This window comes from Haemorhous mexicanus, chromosome 3 (genome assembly GCF_027477595.1).
Source record: "Haemorhous mexicanus isolate bHaeMex1 chromosome 3, bHaeMex1.pri, whole genome shotgun sequence".
Taxonomy (NCBI): Eukaryota; Metazoa; Chordata; class Aves; order Passeriformes; family Fringillidae; genus Haemorhous; species Haemorhous mexicanus.
Window position 1 is genome coordinate 89,168,270 of NC_082343.1, and position 21,491 is coordinate 89,189,760.

The window sequence follows — 21,491 nt, forward strand, 5'->3', positions numbered from 1 at the left end:
GAACCTGTGAGAATCACTCGGGTGTAAATGGTGAAGGGAAGACATTATTATAGGGTAAATCACAGATTTTGGGGTTTTGGTACAGGGGGGTTGCAGAGACAAGATGGAAGAATCAGGGTGTGCCACCAGGCTCTTCTTTCTTCTTCCTGTCTTCCATCTTCTGCAGTAGTGTTGGCATTTGGGGATTGGTCTAGGGTGAGGGTGTACTTAGTGACGAGGGTGATAGGTATTGGGGACAAAAGGTAAATATGATATACGTAGTTTTTGTTATAAAAGATGCGACCGCCTTGGGGGTGGGCAGAGTGCCTTTGGCTGCCGTGCTGGTCAGATCCTTTGGGCAGAGAAAGGACTTTTTAGATAAGAAATAATAAACAATTCTGAAGACCGAAAAAACCTAGCGTCCAGACTCATCTTTTGAAGCCCAGCGTGCAAGAACCATCCTGAGCGTGTGTGGGGGCAGAAACAGACAGCCAAACCCCATAATAGCTGACATCTTATTCTACACAGTTCAGAAGGTCATGATGTTTCTAACTCCATGAGACAAACATGCCACGCTGGGAAGGCTTGAATGCACACAATACAATCAATTCTATACTTGATTTTGGCAAGAAAATCATGCTAAACACAGTGATAACTAAAAAATAGGAGGCTAACAATGAAACTAAAGATTTCCTTTTCTGCTCATTCAATCCATTATCCAAGAGCTCCTGCAGCAACAGAAGTATTACATATGGCCTCAAATAAACACAAAGACAGTTTCCTAGAAAAATACTGGAGCCTACCCAAATTGAATTAATTGCAATAGTAACATTTATTGGTCTGTCAAATGATTCTGGAAGTTCTCTCTTCTTCCTGACATTAATTTCGACAGGAATGTGCCCAGAGTTTAAGGTTCAGCTCGAAACCAGAGAAGTTGTAATCTCCTCATGTCACTTTTCTCATTATGTCAGCATTCCACTTCTCTGAACTTGCCCTGTGAATTTACTGCTTTTTAGCTTGCTGCAAGAGTAAGCTAAAAAGAAATACGCCAGGTAAAGCACTGGTAATTATATTGCTATGCTTTGCTTCTCAGCTACCTTTCTGAGGAACCATTTGAATTGTAAGGTTAAGACAACCAAAACACTTCCTTCTCTTTGGGTTCTCCATTAGAGTAAATGAGCTGCCGTGTTCTACCCTCTCCTTGCCCACTGATTTCAAAGATTAAAAAAGGCTACAGTTCAAAAGACCGTGCTTTTTTGTTGAAGTAATTAGAATATTCTCAGTGTTTCCACAGACCTCTTAAGCCTTTGTTAATGCTTCTCTTCCAATGAAGAGTGAAGTTACAACTTTCCCTAAAAAGGGGATGGTTTGTTGTATATACTTTGCAAATAGTAGCAAACATAATGGGTCATCACTTCTGTCAAAAAAAACCCCTAACTGTACTGAAAACAATATTCACATGCACACACACACAGCCTGTCTTGGACCCAGACAAGGCTAAAAACACTAATGTATTTTCTTAACACTATTTCGGAGGAAAGTTACTCTACAATGTTTTGGAAAAAGCAGCTATCATAAATCAACACTGATACACCTTGTTCCATCTCTGCGAACACTAACACAGCCTAAACTGTAACATGCATTTTTACTGTAGTCTACTTGAGGATTGACAGAAGGCTAATGTACCACAACACTAAAGGACCAATAATCTTTAATAGCTCCAAAATAAGTTACAAAGGATTATTTCCTGCATAGCCAAGGGAAACAAGAACCTTAGAAAGTAATCTAGGACCATCATGTAATATCAAATGAAAGGAATGTGGAAAAGACTTCTACAGAGATAAGGTGGAGTAAGAGTGGGTCAAGAGAGTCTAAAGAGGCAGCCTGGAATCCTGTGTAACTGGAGGCACAGCACAGTGAGAGGAGAGAGGCTGGTGAAATTCTCTACTGCCAAACTGATAAACGAGTAGGTTAATTGAGGAAAGAACATTTTTTAAATATTGAAGAGAAACATCTATCATATTTCAAACAAAAGGGATTACAGAAATCAACACATGCAAGGGTAAAGGCCTGGGTAAGAATATAATAGACTCTCCATATCTACATGTTTTCCCTCGTCTCCAATTAGACAAAAATACTGCATTACAAATTAGGTTTTAAGAAAAAATTATTTTAATATTTAAAATTATATCCTAGAAAGAATATGACTTTCCAATACAGAATAAAAAAATTCACATCCCTATAAAAATAGTCAGTAACACATGAAGCAACACTGCATGACAGAGTATCCATTAAGGTCTTTCCAACAATAGCCATTCAAAGGAGTAAAGTTTGAAAGAACATTCTACCTACCCTCTTTGAAACAAATCCACATTGAAGAATTTGTGGAGCTCCACGGAGAATTCTACCATAGCCTGAACTTCACTCATGTTTATGAGGATGGAGAAGTCAAAACTTGTCAGCACCTTAGTTACTGAAAACAAAGAGAAAACAAATATTTAGAACACAAGCTAGTGATAATGCACATTTGGTCCTAAAAAGGACAATGCTTACACACAGTTTTGCACAGCTTCCTTAAATATGCAGGCCCTAAGGTAGACAAGAATATAGGATGTACCAAATCCAGCTCACAGTAACTTCTACCTTTCTTGTGAAGGAATCAAGTGTTATCAGAGAAGCATCACAACACATGGTCAGCATAATACAATCCTGGCACTTACTGGTACCTACACACTGAAGCTCTGCTTGGGTTCTTGGCTGGAGAGGAAAAATACTCTCTGACAAGGAGAAAAAGAGCATGGGCTGCTTCCAGCCCTTGCTGGTGCAGAATATCCATGCAGGCAGCAGAGCCTCAACTCTTGCAGGAGGACAGCAACAGCTGAATTACAGTGTAGCCAAACAGTAAAGACAAAGTGTCTGACCAGGTCTTGTAAGGCTTTAGACAGAGAGATTCCAGGGGAAGGCAGGAGTTAAGGAAGGCAACATGCCTATTTTTAGTATTTTTTTTTTTTTTTTGTAGTAAAGTGGTAATTCTCATTGTCATCTTCACAGCCACAGACTAGCAAGTTCCTGCTACTTTACAACTGCCTGCTGATACCTACAGATTTTACTAAATTCGGCTGATTTCCCTTCAACACTAGATTAATGAAACAGACTACTACACCTTCCACAAACACTTGTCTTCAAACTTCCCAGCTTCTGCAAGCACTGTCTGGTTTGAAGACTAAGCAAGCAAACAAAACTTGAGCAAGCTGTACTTCGTGCACATGAGTCAATTTTTCTGGCTCTGATGTAGAAGCAGTGGACATTGTCTGGAGCTTGAAGGGATTATGGGTTTTTCTGTTTCTAAAATTTTGAACGTGCATTTGGGTGTTTGTGAAGTAGCAGGCAGTACTGAGACTGAAACACAGTAGGTGGCAAAAAAGTCATGACTGCAGCAGGTATTACTCAGCTAAAAGCAAAGTTACCTTTAGAGGCATAACCTCTAACCTTCCAACTAAATTGTCTTAGAATATGACTCAAGATAAGACTTCCCTTTCTGTACTCACTCTAGAGGAGCTAGAAGACTTCAAGCACTGTAACACAAGTGTAGATTTTAAATTCTAAACAAGACATTAATTCTGACCTTGGTTTAACAGCCAATACAGGGACTCAGAATGCAGTTTACAAAAACACAGGAAGAGTATATTATTGATGTAACAGGGGACAGGGGAGGAGGAATTTTGCTGCATTAGGACAACATGAAGAACTTGGATCAAGGGCCCTTATCACAAGATCAAAATTACAGCATGTAGATGATGCTATTAACCCAGCTTGTCTGAAAAAATCTTGTCATCATTTGAATTTCAATCAAAGGACTTCAACGGACTAATTGAATGATGCCACAAGTTTTGGTACAGTTTTGTAGTGTTAGCACTGGCAGTGACAGCCTACAGGGCTTTGCAGCAATTCCCTCTTCCACTGTTTTGTCCATAGTACTGTATAGTTATGTCCTCTGTGGTCTAAAGCTAGATACAAAATGTTCTGCACTGTAATTCTCTGGGCTACAATACTGCATTATCACATGAGCATCACCTACCAAAATGCAAGTGTATATTCTGCAAATGAAACTTGACCTGCTACAGAGCAGAGATCCAGAGATCCTAGATCCACTGTGACCTTTGGCTGCTGGGCAACAAACCCTGCGTGCTATGGATGAAACGGTCCAGTACTCAGAAAGAAGCTACTTTAAAGCACTTCAGGAAAAGCAAAAGGATCTTTATCTTTTTAAGGATGCCACGAGGCAGTCTCACCCAACTTGCATTTTGATGAAACTATACTCTCAAGAGAGGAAAACATGACAGGACTCTGGTGTCCTGACACAACGAGTGGTGCTAACTCCCTGAACAGTTTGCCTTCATTAGTGTTCCTGTGGTTGCTGTTGGGCCTTGATCAGGGTCCCTTAAGTCCCTCAATCCTCCCAGCAGGAAAACTAAGAACAACTCAGAACCAGTCCAATTAAGTAAGCTCAAAGGTCCATTTTATGAATGAGTTAATTCAACAAAAAAAAAAAAAACCTCCAAACTTAAGAGAGCCATATCTTGCATGACTGCCAAAAGGACTGTCCAGTGAACTTGTGGTATTCCTCCTGTGTATAATATGGCTCTAACTGGGGCCACTCCCTCCTTTCTTTCTCTATTGAGCTTACTTAGCACTCCCAGCCAGTTCACTAAAATTTGCCCAGCAGGCAATTTTTCCCTGCAGAACAAGCAAAGGGTCCAGCAACCACAGGCCTGCATGACACAAGACCATGCATTTTAATCCAGTAACACAGCTCTTGCTCAACTACAAACAGCATTTGGAAAAAAACAGTGTCTACGCCTTGCTGCAGTAGCAACTGCAAAACCAGTAAGAAATACTGTGGCACAGTTCACAGAACAGCCCATCCAGCAAGCAGTGCTGTGTACTGCAGGTACCCAGCTGACCACTGAGAATAGCTTTTGCTTTGTTGAGCTTCAGCTTGTTCCACGTGCACCTTAAACTGGAAGAAGGGAACATTCACTGCCCTGGGCTGACATAAACCACATCACTACTTTTCTGCCAGTCTTTCATACCAGTGCAAAGGAAAACAGTTAGTACAGAACAGTTATAGTTCCATGAGCTATGTAATACAAAGTGTTATACAGTGAATAAATATTTTAAAGGAGAAACTCAACTTGGATAACGTCTTAAGCTTGTATACTAATCATACAAAAGCCAACAAAAAAAACTGAACTCATGTAGAGGTATTTGTGGTATAGATTCCTGTCAAACTTACAGCTGCACTCCACAAACTTCATCTACAACAAAAGTCCACAACTCAATTTAATATTTAATGATTTTACTGTTGTATTTTAAAGCACATCATTAGCATTTGGAAACCAAGATATTAAACTGCATTAAGAAACAAAAGAATCCTTCAGTAGGAGCTCTCTACATGAGAAATGGAGTTTAATGCAGCATATAAACCCATACCAGAAGGTCTGATAATAAATTACAATACCTTAATACATAAATTAGAACAGGGGGTTCTAAACTTTTGGTAGCTACTTAACTTTTATAATCCAAACAGCATTTCTATATTCAAAAGTATTCAGAGCACTGAGACTTAACATTTCCAAAAGTTGAAAGGTCAGTTAAAGCCACTTGATCCTACACTGAGGGCCAAACCTTTTCTTTCCTTCATACTTCTGAGGGTTTACTTATTTTCCTAAGTTAGAAAATCTCCTATATATCCTGGCTGGTGCATGCTGTCCCCACATCACCTCACCATTTTCTTTAGTTATCCAAACTAGTCTTTCCTGAGGCCACAATACAAAGTGGATCACAGGATAACATATTTTTAATGTTTGTCTGAAGGAAAAAAAGATGTTTCTTTTGTTTCTTGTTTCTGGTTTTTTCTTTGAAATGGATCATTTTAGTGCTACTTTACAGCAGCTGCATCAGAGCACCTGAGAGTGAACTGAAAATAAAAAAAAAACTCCTTAAAAAAATATTTGTTTTCAGAACAATGATTGTGTAACGCTGCCATTAATCTAGCTATTTGCACTGGGAACTGCAAAACAACACTTTTGCAAACAAAAAAACAAGAAATGAAACTGCAAAAAGACATTCAAACAATGTCTTACCTGCACTGGTAAATACTCCATTTTAGTATGGCAATCAACCAGTCTTCCAGTTCTCTGCTGTCAAAAACATACTGCTTGAACTGAAAAACAAACAAACAAACAAATATTTTACTAAGAGCAACATCTCTAGAATGTTTTAGTATTTATGTACTTCGTTCTCTTTTCCTGCATTTTAATAACAACCTTTATCATGACCTCTCCAACAATCACACAAGAACTGCCTACCAGCATTCTCCAAGATGACCTCAGGTCCTCCACTGCAGTTTTCAGCTCTCCTAAAGTGTAGCAGTCTGATATGTATTTTTACAAAATAAGTAAAAAATATAACTTCTCATGAAGCCAATACTCTGGCAAAGCAGACATTGCTTTGTCCAGCCAAACTATCCCTGTCTTCACCATGGAATTCTAAACTCCCAGAGGACTCTGGTACACCCCCAGCCACCCCATAGTCTCCCCAGTCTTCAGAGAGACTCTCAGCTCTCCAGGAGCAACACAGCCCCAAAGAGGTAGGAGGATATTCTGGCCTGAGTCATCAAATACAGCTCAAGCCCCCACGCAGTCTTACATAGCCACCAGGGAGGAGAAAACTTTTAAGAACAGGTTTGATGAGATTCTCCTGGTAAATCTTACGTCCCTTCTCCACAGGAGCCAAAATTCAGGGGACAAGGAGAAGACCATGAACCCACTTTCTCAGAGCAAACATTGCAGGTAGGTCAACACCACCTAATATTCTGAAACTCTCCCTGGAGCTCCTGATAAACCACTACCTTAAAACTGTTTATTAAGAAGCAGTTCATGTCTCCTGCACTCTGAAACCATTAGCGTACTTTAAAAAAATACCAAAAAAAATTTGCAAAATCTCTTTTTTATCTGATGACCTTTAGATTTCAAAGACACAGAAAAGAGAACACTTGGTTCTACCCTCTTAAAGGAACTTTGCATCTTTCTGTATGTATATTTCAGAGAAATACAAAGACAAAATCTATCACAGCTTGTGCACGCAAGCTGTGAAACTGAAGTGGTTTTGAATTAGCTTCAGAGGGAAGAAAACAGAGAAAGTAGAACATAAAAAAAAAATTATCTGGATTTTTTTTAAAACAGATTTCACTTGTGCATGTCATGTTGGTATTACATCTTTGATACCACAAGTATCAGTATTATTTTCAAGAATAACCCAGTAAAATCCTGAAGCCATAATACCACATAAATATGGCACCAACATTTATTACATTTGTTTAACAATTCATTACAACCTGTGTCATACCAGTTCTCTTTTAAAGAGGACTGAGTTCCTTTTTTTGAAAAAAAGAGAGAGAGAGACAGAAAATGCAAAATTCTGAGGAACTACATTTTTTCTAGCCTTAGATTTAGTATTTTATATTCGGGGGAAATCAAAATTAAAACTAAAGAACCTACAAATGAAAATAGAACAAAGCATTCATTTTGCTCCAGTCTGTTTCTAGCTGTTCATTTAACATTCAAGTAGTATTTTTCTTCAAAGTTGCTGTAGAAGCCTTGTACACCACCATCCCTGAGCTTTTTTACCAGTCCTCTTCTCCTGTAGGCTCAGAGATCCAGCACCTGCCAACACAAACTCAGCCACCATCTATCTCTGTGCTGATGACTCACAGGTTTGTCCCCCCCACCTGAGAACTGCCTTCAATTCCAATTTTAGCTGTTTCTTGGACACTGCCTTCAGCTGAAACCTAATGTGGTGAAAACAAAGTTCCTGACCTGACCAACAAGGCTATTCCTAATGCCTACTTTCTGAGTGTGCATACTAGCACAATCTGACTGGAAACCTAGACACTGTTTTTCATTTAAATTTCTCTGGGTTCTCATAGACTTTGGCAAGACTATACAGAAGATGTGCCAAATTTTTATTCATGCCATTAGAAATATGTCCCATCTATCCATGCAGCTAAAACTCTTCCAAGTTAATATCCTTTTATTTTAATTACTGTGAGGCTGAAAAAGCATAATTCACTGCATGTATTAGTTCAGCATGGTGCTGCAAAGAACCAGTCTGTTATTTTGATCATTTCACCTTTCTCTCTGCATTCCCTGCAGAGAGAGCCTGCACTACTGCAAGCATAATTCCCCTGTCCTTTGAAATCCCTTCAGAGCTGTGCAGCACTCAATATCACAGTGTTCTGGTTGAGACTAGAGCTTCCCAGCACTAGAAATAAACCCTGCTTCTCCATAATTCAAAAGGTGAGGGTGTAGAAAAGAAATGGTAGTTGAATTTTGGATTGCATAATCATCATGCTGTAAAACAAGCAAACAAACAATCAAAACCCTTATGTGGAAATATTGAGAATACCTTATTCAATTAATGATCCCAATTTTAAAAGGGCAACGTCACCATCACTAGAAAAACACATCAGAACAGACTGCTTTACATCCGGATTTCCTAATTAATTTTTTTTAAAGCTTCATAGCTATAATAATTATGTGCAGTAAATAACTACACATATAGTTAAACAGCGACCTAATTTTAATGGGCTCAGGGCAAAACTCAACTATTACAATTTTCTTCACACCCAGTTCTTTAAGACTAGACTACTTCCCAGCCAACCATAAGGTTTGATTCTAACAAAGCTAATGCAAGATACCGATGACATTTTAATGGGCTAGATAAACAACCAACTTAATCAGGCATTCAAATTCAAGTTTTCATACTTTTTGCTTTAAATTTAGCACCAATATCTCATCCCTTATGCAGCACACTGATAAAAACAACATACTCACTACTTTGAGCTGACAACTTGATTATTCCCACTGAGCACAGAAGTCATTTAGATGTTGCATTTATTTCTTTTCTTCTCCCCTATTAATAGATCATACATGTGATACAATAATTCATCTTGAACACTTATTAGGCTTATTCCCTTCTATCCTAGCATTGGTCTTTGTCTGTTTGACAAATGACATGTTATTTCTAAGCTTCCTCATTAAAAACTTTAACAGGAAAAGTTCTGTGAGAGCACAGCTAAAAGCTCTCTTTCTTATTGATGTCTTCTCCCTCCGCCACAAAAAATCCTGCTGCAAAACAGACCCCATGCTTACAGATAGATCTCTGTATTCTTCCTCCCAGTATGGACACTAACAACTTCTCTCTTCAACCAACCATTTATGCTAAACAAAAATTGCATCATCTCTGAGATGCCTTCTCCTCTTTCTCATTAAAATGAATTAAGCAATGGTTTCAACAGTAATTTGCACAGAAAAATGGAAACAGATCATGAACAAACCAAACTGAATGTTTTATTTGCCATAAAAATAAAACCCACATTTCAAAAATTATTAAAGGCGTATGAAATAACTGACACAAATGTGACTGCTTTTGTGTCAGAAACAACTAAAATGGAGCATTTTGATGATAACCAGTAGCAGTTCAGGATATGTGCTACTACATTATGCCAGCCACCTTGTCCCACTTTGATCCCACACACTGGCAGAGAAAAATGAACTTCCACATACTCATGCCAAGAACCATGGAGAGTGGACCATGAAAATCAACAGTAAAGCTGAGCTACCTCAACAACAGCAATGAAAATAAATACCTCTAACTACAGCAGCAGTACTGTAGTTATGTAGAAATAAGTCTGTAAATTAATTACTTGTTTTGCTTATCATTGTCCATTAATGAACTCACAATCTATCTTTTCCTAACCTATTCAGAAGAGCATTATAGAGGAAAAACCAAAATGAAGTGCTTATACTAAACAATCAATCAAAGTCTTTTGGAACTTTACATAAAAACCATATAAGGATTTTACAGTAAATGGGAAAAAAACCCCAATAAATTGCAGGCTGTAGTATTTTGGCTTTAAAAAAACCAAATTGCATAGCCTAATACATTCACCATTTTATAAACTGCTGAATTTATGAAGGATGTATCAGATAAGAATTAATAAAGTAGGGGAGGGAAGCTTACTAAAATAATTCGATTACGTCCAATGGAATAGGTTCTTCATAAAACCTCAGGGTCTAAGTGTACTTAAAACATACTTCATTTTCCTACTTACACAAAGGAAGAAAGCTCTCTCTCTTTGAATTCCATGTCCCAACAATGTCATTAAATAAAAAATAGCTTTCAAATGGATGGATGAATTAAAATGTCTGCCATATTTTATGAATCAAAAGTCTCCAAAAGAAAGCTGCAACTTCTCTCCCACCACAAGTAAACTTGTTTTCAAAAAACTAAACCTTTGGTTTCAAGAGAAATGAAAAATAAATCTAATGTTGTATGATCAATAAATTATTTTTAATAGGTAATAATTCTATATTATTGTCCTCTGTAAATAAAACAGCACAATTTACAGAGTTGAGTCATTGTTCCAATATCTGCTCTGAGGTCATTCTTTGACAAGACAGTAAATACAGTTTAGATTTGACAGGTTGATTTTTTTATTGGAAGGCTTTATGCCAAATAGTTACTGTATATCCTCCCACAGAAGGCATTAAGTTAGCACAAATGACATATTGCATACTCTTATTAACTTAAGAAATGTGATAGCTTGGCTGCCTGATCGAAGCTACATTAGGGGATAATCTGATAGTAAATCTGATCCAGGATCAGTGGTCACAAAACCACTTCCTTGGTAGTTCCTACAGTAATAGCATTGGTGGTGATAGGCTGGATCAGCCAACAAAGAAAAACAGTGACTCTGACAACACATTCTTACAAATATAATTTCTTTCAGAAATACACAGGAGTACTGCATCAAAAAGTATTTTTCAAAACTTAATGTTAATAACCCAATATAAAGGCAGCTGCTTTGAGGATGTCTACTAGGTCTTTAAAAACATAATCCTTGACTTCACTTTTTTCACAGAATCATTAAAGTTGGAGAAGACTTCTAAAATCATCAAGTTCAACCTTTACCCTAACACTGCTATCTCCACCACAAGACCATGTCCTTAAGTGGCAACTCCACACTTCTTTAAACACGTTTAGGGAAAGTGATCTCACCACTGCCTTAAGGCACTCCTTTTCAGTGTTTGACAACCGTTTCAGTGAAGAAATTTTCCTATCTAAACTTTCCCTGACACAATTTAAAGCCATTTTCTCTCATTCTATCACTTATTACTTGGGAAAAGAGACCAACCCCCTTCTTGCTACACCCTCCTTCCACGTAGTTGCAGAGAGTGATAAGGTCTTCCCTGAGCCTCCTTTTCTCCAGCATAAACACCCCCAGCTCCCCACAGGACTTGTGCTCCAGACCCTTCACCAGCTCTGCTGCCCTCCTCTGGACTGGCTCCAGCACCTCAATGTTTGTTTTGTAGTGAGGGGCCCAGAACTGGACACAGGATTCCAGATGCAGCCCCGCCAGTGCTGAGTACAGAGGGACAGTCACTGCCCTGGTCCTGCTGGCCACACTATTGCTGATTTCCCTGTGGTTTGGTTTCCAGTTTCCTACCATTTTAACAAAACAAATTGAAGTAGGCATTATAACACATAAATTTAGGTTAAAAGTTTAACTCTTTGATCTTCAGTGCAAAAAAACCCCTTTTTTTACCCCTAAAAATTGGAAATATAAAACACTGTTTTTAACATCTCATAACATCTGCCCACAACTTTTATTAAAAACTACCTGAAAAAAAGTCATATATTCTTATTTTGATCTTCCTTTGTTAATGATTTTCTGACACTGAAGAGTGTCAGACCCTCTCTTCCATTGACCCCTCTTTTAAGACGCTGTCTGTAACCTTTCTGCTACACAAAACATGCATTAATTTTACAGTCAAATCCTTATTACTCTAGTACAAAGTGCAATTTAGTTCTGCTTCAACGATATAAGTGCAAAGTTGAAGGACAATTTAGTAGACTGCCACTGCAAGCTGTGACCTAATGAGATCATAAAAAGTATTTCAGAACGTGCATTAAAGCTTTTCAAAAACATATTGTAGCAAACAAACACGTACATGTCAATTTGGCCCAAGGCTTTAAGCTCTCTTGATGCTCAGTTGTCTTCATACTGACCAGATGAGGAAGAAATACTTTTCTCTGCAACCTCAGGTGGCACCTCCAGCAGCTTGAATTGTGCACTTCCAAATCTAAGAGCACTAAGCTGAAACATATCTAAACTAATAAGTTCACTTAATTATCACCCAAACCAGCCAAGCACAAGATTTTAATGCTCTGTCCTTAATGTTCCACACTCCTTTTTTTTCTGTCACTGAAGCCTGGAGCAAAACAGATCTGACTTAGCAGAAAACAAACAAACACACCACCCAAGCAAACAAACAAAAATAACAACAACAAAAATCAAACAAAACCCCCACAAACAAATAAAACCAACCAACCCACACGCCTTACTCCCAAGAAAAAAAAATGCAATAAAACTTAATTACTTCCTACTTTTTTTAGCTGTTTAGAAGTGAAGGGAGAATGTGTGCTTTTTTATTGAGAAATGATCAGGCAAAAAAGTCTTTGAAGAAACAAGTGTCAAATAAAGATAACACTGACCAGCACAGGTGGACAGCTGTGATGGTAGCTTGAACAAAATGAGCAGATCTTAGCGTGCACACTATAAGAAGACTGGATGTCAGTAAGCACCCTGAGAACACAGCACATTATATACCAGTAGCAAAGTCTTTAAATTATATCCTTCTGCTAGCCTTGCAGCCATCTCTGCAGTTGTAGGAGGCAAAGGCAAAAAGCCCCACAGCACCAAACCAAACCTCAACAGATATTTTGGTGGTTACTTTGTAAGATATTGGCGATTATGGAGGGGAGGGAGGGGCAGCTGGTTAGTTTTTTTTTATTTTTAATTTAAACAACAACATTTCACTGATTTAAATACAGCATGATTCCACAAACAGCTGCACTGATCTATCTCAGAGTATGCCTATATTAACATCTAAGCCTGAAGAATGAGCGAGGGCATAGCAAGAATTTAAGCCAACTTTGTCCAGGAAACTACACTAAGTCTTCTACACTAGAAACAGCTTCAGAAGTTTCTGCCTCAGGTGCTCATTCACATCTTCACAGCATCAATACCATCGCCCCCTCAACACTGCCAACACAGCGCTCGTGGGACAGCATTTTAAAATTAATTAGTTACCATTTTAGAATAATCTATTTTTGCAGGGCTTGATCAGATCACTTCCTTATCCAGTTTCAAAGCACAGCTCCACAAATAGCAGTGCCATTGAGCAGGGGAAGGGAAGCACACAGCAGCACAACACAGCAGCTCCCTGGCCAGTTGTCCCCTCAGCCTCCATAAGCCACAGCCCTGGCACAGCAAAGCAAAGAGGTCTCAATAGCAGCGTGAAAGAAACTGCCCCTTCTCGCAGCCATTCCCGACACAATATTTTTACCCTCCATTCCTTTCTTTGATTCACCTCAAAAGCTGGACAGTAACGCCCTACTTCTCCCCTGGATGGACAGGAGCCCAGAGCCCAAGCAGCAGCTCAGTCTAACCTCCCCCTGCTCCACAGGACAAGTTATGCTCTCTACTCACAGGCCTGGTTTCCCAGGGAGGCAGCGTCTCACCTGGGAACCCTCCTTGGCACCCCAGGCCATTTCCTTACAGAAGGAGGCACAGAAGGATGGAAAGCTGAGCAGCTTTCAGCAGCTTTGTCCCAAAAGGCCCAAAAACATGCTCTGCCTGCAGAGAAACCAACCAACACATCTGGTGTCAGGAGACAGGCACCAGTTTTGCTGAAGAAGGGCTCTTCTGCTCCCTGTCATGGAGGAAGAGAGCGACAAGGCTGCCCTGTAGTCAGCACAGCCTGCTCCATCTGAGCCCCACAGGCTGCAACCCTCCCTTACAGCGCTGGCATTGCTCCTCCCCCACTACACTGCAAGAGTATCTTACTTAAGAGTTCCTATGGAACAGGTAAGTAGAGCAGCATTAACAAATTCAGTTTCAAGATCTGCTTTTGTTTATGTAGCAGCTCGAAGGCTTCACGCTCCTCTTACCTCCCGCTCCCCACGTGGCATTTCACTAACAGAACAATGCTGACGTGTGATAAGCTGTTAAAAACGCTGACACAAACCTAAAATGGCAAGACTCTGTTTCCAAAATAGCACATTGGAAACAAAACAAATCTAATTATCACCTTTAGTAACTTCATTGGGTAGACTTGCAGAGTACATCAAAACAAACCAGAAAACTGTTTTCTGAATTAGCTTGAACCATCACCAATGCTATTTAAACAATTTTTGACAGTGTTTTGTATGGAACAGTTTTTGTTCACTCCTTTTCTCCCACCATTTACTTGTCATGTTTAGTTAGAAATTCTTGTAGTAACGTTTTGTAATCATTAAATCACTTACATGCTGCTTTCAAATTTGCTACAACTAAAGCAAGTACCACCCCTTAAATATAGCACAACCATTCAGGGAAAAAAAGGCCCAACAGCTAGGAACCAAATTCCCAAATTCATCACAGGCTTTCCCTACCTTGCTGATACCATGGCTGGTTGGTTTTCAAAAGGTTATTGTTCCTTCCTCTCCGACCTGAGAAGAGCAAAGTGACTGGCCATGAAAATTCATCCTTCTAGCTAAACTCCATCAGCTTTTACACATTTCCATCAAAGGTAGGTAACATCTGTTAGAGCTTCGAGTCACAGACTCAAATTCAGCTCAAACAATAGTAGCATTAGCTGCCACTCAAACCAATTTCACAGATAGACAATGCACCTTCCACAGGTTGTCTCTTAAGGATGTGCAAAATAAAATTAACACCAGGTAAAACCTTATGGCTCAGAGCTTCTGCCCTAGCAACAAGGGCCTTCATTAGAAAAAGCATGAAGAATTCATGAAGAAATTTAAATTCATTAGAGAAGCCCAGCATGAAAGAATGGCCACAAATGTGGAGACCTAGCTCCTGACTTCCACATTCAGATCTAGTATTGACCTCACTCATTACAAGGTTTTTTCCTCTAAGCTGTTTTACATATAAAGCAGTAAAACATGTTTTCTACTATCCGTGGTCTCTTGTTTCAGCACTTTCAAATATCTTCAATACCTTTGCATGTTTCAATCTGGATTTTTTCACTGCAGTGACAGACTGAAGGTCAGAGGTGCCAGAAAACATCGGCTCTAGAATTATCTGATAGCTGGTATAATCTCAGAATTTACCCAGAAAATCTTTTAGAAACATATATATGCATTTATATAAAGCTAGATGGGCCACATATAAATAGACAGACAAACAATTATAATTAAGTTTAAAAGCACTACATATGCAACTACTACCTCTACTATTAAAACTCAGGAGCATGAATTACATTATTTCGACTGATTTTTGGAAATACACAAACACTATGCAGAAAAATCATCAAGTGATAACAGAATTGGCAGCCTGGGGAGAAAGCAGAGCTTCTTCTACAGAAGCATAAATACTACTACATTTTCCTTGTAAATTTCAATAGAAAGAACACAGAAAATGTCCTGCAGGCCATTCTAATATAAAAATTGAAAGGGAAAACTTTGTTATTAACTTTAGAAAAATCACCTAAAGCATAAAGAGAATTCAGATTATTTTATAGCTAGAAAGCACAATAAAGCATTATCTCTCAACATCCTTTATGCAACAGGTAATGAGTGACCTATGGCATTGTCAGTAACAGGGATTAATTCATGAGGTCACAGCACGTGAACAAGGTTGTGATTATAGTAAGCAGACTTGCATCTGGAAAACAAGTCAGTTTGTTACTTCAAAATGTCAGACGTCAAATGTAAAGCCCCTGCAAAATTAACTGTTGAATGCCACAGATTTCTTCTTAGTTTGGGGGTATAGTGTGTACAGGTTTGTGATTTATTTCACAAACAAGATTCAGCAAACCATACAGCAAAATCTATATGCTTCCCTTTCTTTCTGATCCAAGACTTGTAATTCAGAAATGTGGACATGTTTTATTTGGTTTAGTATGAAATATTAGTGAAACTAATAGTGAAGTAAGTGAAACTTTTCATCTTGTTTCCAACAAAATTGCTTGCACAATATAAAGGTCAAAATTCTTCACAACAAAAATGTTCCCAATTTCAAAACCTCTACAGAAAATCCATCACAAAAAAAGCACTGAAACCATCTAACAAAAAATAGAATTGATGTAATTTCAATTTGCTTTAGCATTTTCAACTTTTGTTCCACTTGTAAGTTGAACTCTGAGATTTGAATCTGTTCCTTATTTCTCTGTCTGTTCTTTCCAAGAACAATGCTGTCACCAATTTCCTGCTTGAAGTAAACACAATTTGCTCACCTGACTTCTTCCTGACCCAAAACTATGGCAAACATATTTCCTCCCTTTCAGATTTTTTTCTTGTATACTCTTTGTTGTATACTCTTGTTACCACAACAGTTCCATGCATTGTTCTTCGAGGAAGACTGTTTGTATAACACACTTTTACAAATATCAGCAACACCACATTACTAAATACCAAATGCTTTTGCAATAAACAAAAGCATAAATATTTAATTATGTTCCTACTTCAACAGTAACTTATTTTTCTACATGGAATACTTAATGACATGTATCCAACAAATTAATGTGTTCAAAAGGTGCTTAGCAAAATGCTAGAGAAGGCCAAAATCAGCAGATGCATAGCAAACATAAAATCACATGTCTTGCCAAGGAGAAAACACATGGTGTAATAATTTTAACAGGATGTAAGGACATACTTTACTGCTTTGCCTAGCTGTGGCAGAAAAACATAGAACTAGTGTTTTTTCAGAAGCATTGTATGATTGTAACAAGCTCACAGGGACCAAAAATGTGACTTTTGAGCGGATTTCACCAATCTCTCATTCCTGTTTTAAAGCAGCAGGATTGTGACTTATAGAACCACAGAACAGAGTCATCAAAGTTGGAAGAGACTTTTAAAGATCATCAAGTCCAAATAACAACCCAGCACTAACACTGTAACCACAGCACTGTACTATGAGGATATAGGAACTTATAAAAGTTTTGAAAATTGCAAGATAAATAAACTTTTCACCAACAAAAAAAAAAATTAATAATTCAAGAAACTCTGAGCTATGCTCTTAGTTAACCAAAATAAATTCATGTGCTGGTACTTGACACAGTAGTACTTATTTAGGCTTCGGGTTCTCTGAGCAACAGCCTGTCAGATGTAAGTGACATACAACAACAAGCTGTCAAAACAAATATCCATCAGGGACAATGGCTGGTCAACACACAGGTGCTACTCATCTTTCCTGTCATGAAAACAAAGCAGCAGTGAAACTGTACTTTTCCATACAGAGAAAAGGGGGAAAGGGAAAACCCACACAATAAAAACTGCAACTCTTCCACCTTGGCTAACAAGAGTATATTCTGCCAAATCTGTCCTATAGTGTGTAGGGACTGGGAGATGAAAAAGAAAAAAAACCGACTTCAAGACAGAAAACACAAAGTACAAGATGAAACAGTTACCAAGCAAGGATGAGTAACAATAGTCTTTATCACAATAACAACTTCAAACACTGAAACAAGGTCAACAGTAACAAGAATTCACAACCTTTGATTGTTGATTCTCACACTGAGGTCCATCTTTGGTACTGATTTAACTTTCAAATTTATTCAGGACAGCAACCAGGCCAAGAGAGAGACACAGGCATCAGTACTCTCGGCATTACATTAATAAACATTTGTGTACCTGCCTCCCAGGCTAGTGTAGGCAACCGGGTTGGCTTCAAGGAAAAAACAGTACAAGAGTCAGAGCTCATAAAGGGCTCCCATACCTTTACCTGCAGTAGTTCAAAACCCTGCTACTCAGAGTAATCTGCCTCACTCCTCTGCCAAGATTTGCTTTCCTATGCACCTCCCCAGGCAGACAGATGGCTTTGGCATTCATATCCCATTCTAATCACTTCCAGCAAGACAGCACCAAAACACCAGATTGTAACCTGGTGAGAATGAGATACTAATAGAAACATCCTGTCAAAGAGCGCTTATCATATCTCAAAACCACAACCAAGTCCACTAGAACTTGTCAGTGTCTTTCTCAGCAGATAAATGACTAGCAAATTCAACAAGGAATGTCGGAGTGAGTAACGGATCTCAGTTTTCACATCTCTCCCTGCTTGGGAACTGAATTCACTAATTCTATATTTGTGAGAAAAAAGCACCAGAGACAGTCCTGGAATTGAGCTATGAAACTCGTGTGATGCCAAGGGAAATGTTAAAACCACAATACTGCAGCATCAGATAACAGTGTCACATCCATCACTGGGGCTTCAGAAGAGCTGCAAGGGCTTAGCTCTCCTGAAATCTGAACAGAGCCCAATGTGTTATTTTTGAGGTTTTGCTTAGCTCAAAACAAAAGTAAATTCTATCACAATGGAATCAAATTGAATCAACAACTGTGTTGGTTTGTCTGGCACATTTTCAAAATCACAGTTTTGAAGACAGATTTTGGTTCTGTGTGCACTTTACTCTTACTGATTACTATTCATGCCAAACCTTACACAGGCCAAACTGACCATAATTTGAAGGTAACAAATCAGTTTTATTAATAAAGGGCTAATTTAAGTCCAAAACCAGTATTTTCACATATCAGTCAACTCTCACCAGAAGTGTAGGATTGTATTTCACACAAGGGATATTTAAACCACTCCAAAGAATGAGTTCAAATTTGTATTCTCTGACTTCTATCGATTGCCAAAGGAAAGCTTAAGAATTTACTTATGCCACTTACAGGAGGAAAAAGAAAACAATTGGTCCACCCAAGGAAAATGCAGACTAAGATTTATAGCTGTGCTCTGACATACCAAATGCACGTACTCAGACTGTGACTACTGGTACAGTCATATGGAAGAAACAGAACAAGATCACAACTCTGTGCTCAACTCATTTAAAGTACATGCAAAGATACAGCCAGAGCCCAGATTATTGTCCACTTCCTACAAAACAATTCAGTTCTAATGGGCAATGAACTGTTGAACAGAATAATAAAAACTATGCTGGAGTACCTAATTTGCTCCTTCACAAATCCAGAATTCTTTCATTGTAAAAAAGCTGTAATGTTCCAGCAAACCAGAGATTTACTGAACTGGGTTTGGGCTGTGCTATTTATCCCTTAGCAAGGGCCAAGCAATTTTATCTTCACAATCCAACTGCTAAGTTAGAGTTATCTAATGAATGAAAATGTAATGCCTTCCCTTCCAGAGTAATACAGATTCTGCAGGATCTGCTACTTGCTATCAGTCAAGCAAACCAAAAGATGATGCATGTGGATTTTACCTCAGGCTTTGCCTATTTATAAGACATTAAGCAAGTTGAAAGAACCACTTAAAAATAAATAAAATCCAGTAAAACAAAATAGGCATCTATGTCCACTCTACTTGATAAAATGTAAGATCTCAAATAGTAGCTTATTTATGTTTCAGTCAGCAAAATTCTCTGCAACCAGGAGAAAGGGGAAGTGGGCTTAAACACATCAGCACAAATATCTCCTTGGTTATAATATCAACATGACTGTAAATCTCCCAATTACAATTTTTAAAAATCTGTTACACTATGCAACTTCTCTTCCAAGCAGTATGTTTGCAACGCATAATTATCAAATAAAGCTTTCAAATCGGTTCTGCTCGAATTTTTGCATGAAATAATACAAGAAATGAACATTACTTCCACCAGAGCGCTTACTGATCATGCAAATCCTGCCGAGCGAGCCCCGAGGTTAACTGAGCCCTGACGAGATGCCAGGGACGGTAACGGGGGTGACGAGCGTCTGCGGAAGGCACGGCACCGCCGCCCCCAGCCCTGCCCCGCTCTGCCGGCGCTCCGAGGGGAACGGGCTGTTCCCGCTCGGACCGGGAGGGCGGGAGCCGCCAGTGCCGCCCTCCGCGCACCAGGAAATAGCTGGGAGTTATTCCTTAACGCTCGGCCAGCAACTTTCCACACTGCACGCAGAAACCGACACTGTGGAAATCATGTGGTAAAGGGCTAGTGAAGGCAATAACCATTTATTTATTAATAAATAAATAAATAAATAACGCCCCCTTCTAGCCCTCTCAACTCTGTTTCAAACCCTATGAGGGTCCCATATTTCTCAGGAAAGGAAGGACGGGAAAAGCACCATTGCCTCCAGCAGTTCCTAGTACCACGGCCGGCCCTCGGACACTTCGCGGCGGGGACGAGCGAGACATTATTTCTGACCTATTTTCGGCGCCGCCTGGGAGCGATAAACAATCAACTGCGGCGGCGAAACGCTGCCTGGGCAGAAACTTCTCTGGCCACGAGTCGCTCCCGGGGGCCACGAGCCGCCCCCCGACCGGGGGCTCGGAAAGAGTGCCCTGCCCGCGGCGGAGGCGGCCGAGCCCCTGCCCCACCTCACCGCCCACCCGGTCGGGCTGCGGAAAGGCTCCCCGAGTTTTCCTGCCGGGGAGCGGGGGGTCAGACAGTCACAAACAAGTCCCCCGCCCGCCATGCCCGCGGCCCCAGAGACAGGCCGGCCACGGACGGGTGCCCGCCTGCCCCAGCCCTCCGGGTGAGGACGGACATGGTCCCGCCGCTCTGCCCGACCACCCTGCACCCCCTCGCCATTCCCCGGCACCGACCTGGGACACAAAGGAGCGGCCGCCGCTGCCCGCCGATCGCCCGTGCTCCCCGCGGAGTCCAGGCCGCGGCAGCACCGGGATGGCGTAGCGCAGGCATCCGACGCCAGCGCTTGCTGCTCCCGCGACGGCCCGTGCCGCCGGCGCCCGCTCTGCGCTGGGCGGGGAGGGAGGGGGGGCGCTGGGAGCCGGCCGAGCGCCGCTTCCTGCTGCCCGGCGCCGAGGGGCGGCGGGTGCCGGAGCTGCCGCCGGGAGGGCTGCGCCGGCGGCTAAGCAGAGGCCGGTGGTAGCGGCCGCATCCTCGGCTGCCGCCCCGCGATTTCTGCGCCGCCTCGCTCCGGCTCCGAGGAGTCTCCCGTACGGCTCCCGCGGCGGCCGCTGCTGGCAGCGGGAACCCCCGCTGTCCCCGCGGTGCGCCCGGCTCGCGCTCGTGCTCCCCCTGCCGCCCCGCCGGGCCCGGCCGCGGCTCGGGCCCCTCCTGCGGCTCCGCGGCGCCGGTTGGGGCGGCCCCGAAGGGCCGGGAGAGCCCGGGGGCGGGAGGGACGCGACCCACCCAGGGCTTAGCCCTCGCTGCTTTCCCCCCGCGGCCCGCTCCCCAGACACCCCTTGGTGGCGCACGCTGTGAGCGGGGGAGGCCTTTCTGCCGCGGCCGCCAGCGCTGCCTCCCCGGTGCCCGCTGTCCTGGCCTGGGCACGGAGCAGAGAGCAGCCCGCGGGGAAAGGGATCCTGGGGGTGCTGGGGGGCAGCGGCGGGCCGGGCCGGGCTGTGGGGCACCTGCCAGCCGATGCAGGACTGGAGGTAATGAGCCTTTATTGAGGAAAAGTTCTCGTTTCTGTAGAAAGACTTT

At 41.0% G+C, this 21,491-nt stretch overlaps 1 protein-coding gene across 3 annotated transcripts in view; it reads right to left on the bottom strand.

Annotated features, from left to right (window-relative positions):
• Positions 1-20,807, bottom strand: part of FAM135A (family with sequence similarity 135 member A) — a 79,596-nt gene extending 58,789 nt beyond the window's left edge. For 2 of the 3 annotated variants that reach the window (XM_059842650.1, XM_059842648.1), the window contains exons 1-3: positions 20,648-20,806; positions 6,126-6,205; positions 2,332-2,452 (exon numbers count right to left, since the gene is read on the bottom strand). In XM_059842650.1, the coding sequence (XP_059698633.1) occupies positions 2,332-2,408 (77 nt within the window). In that variant the 5' untranslated portion in view covers positions 2,409-2,452; positions 6,126-6,205; positions 20,648-20,806. Of the gene's footprint in view, positions 1-2,331; positions 2,453-6,125; positions 6,206-20,647 lie in introns of all 3 variants that reach the window. The other variant, XR_009485933.1, reaches the window with a different exon arrangement.
• Positions 20,808-21,491: the final 684 nt, after the last annotated feature.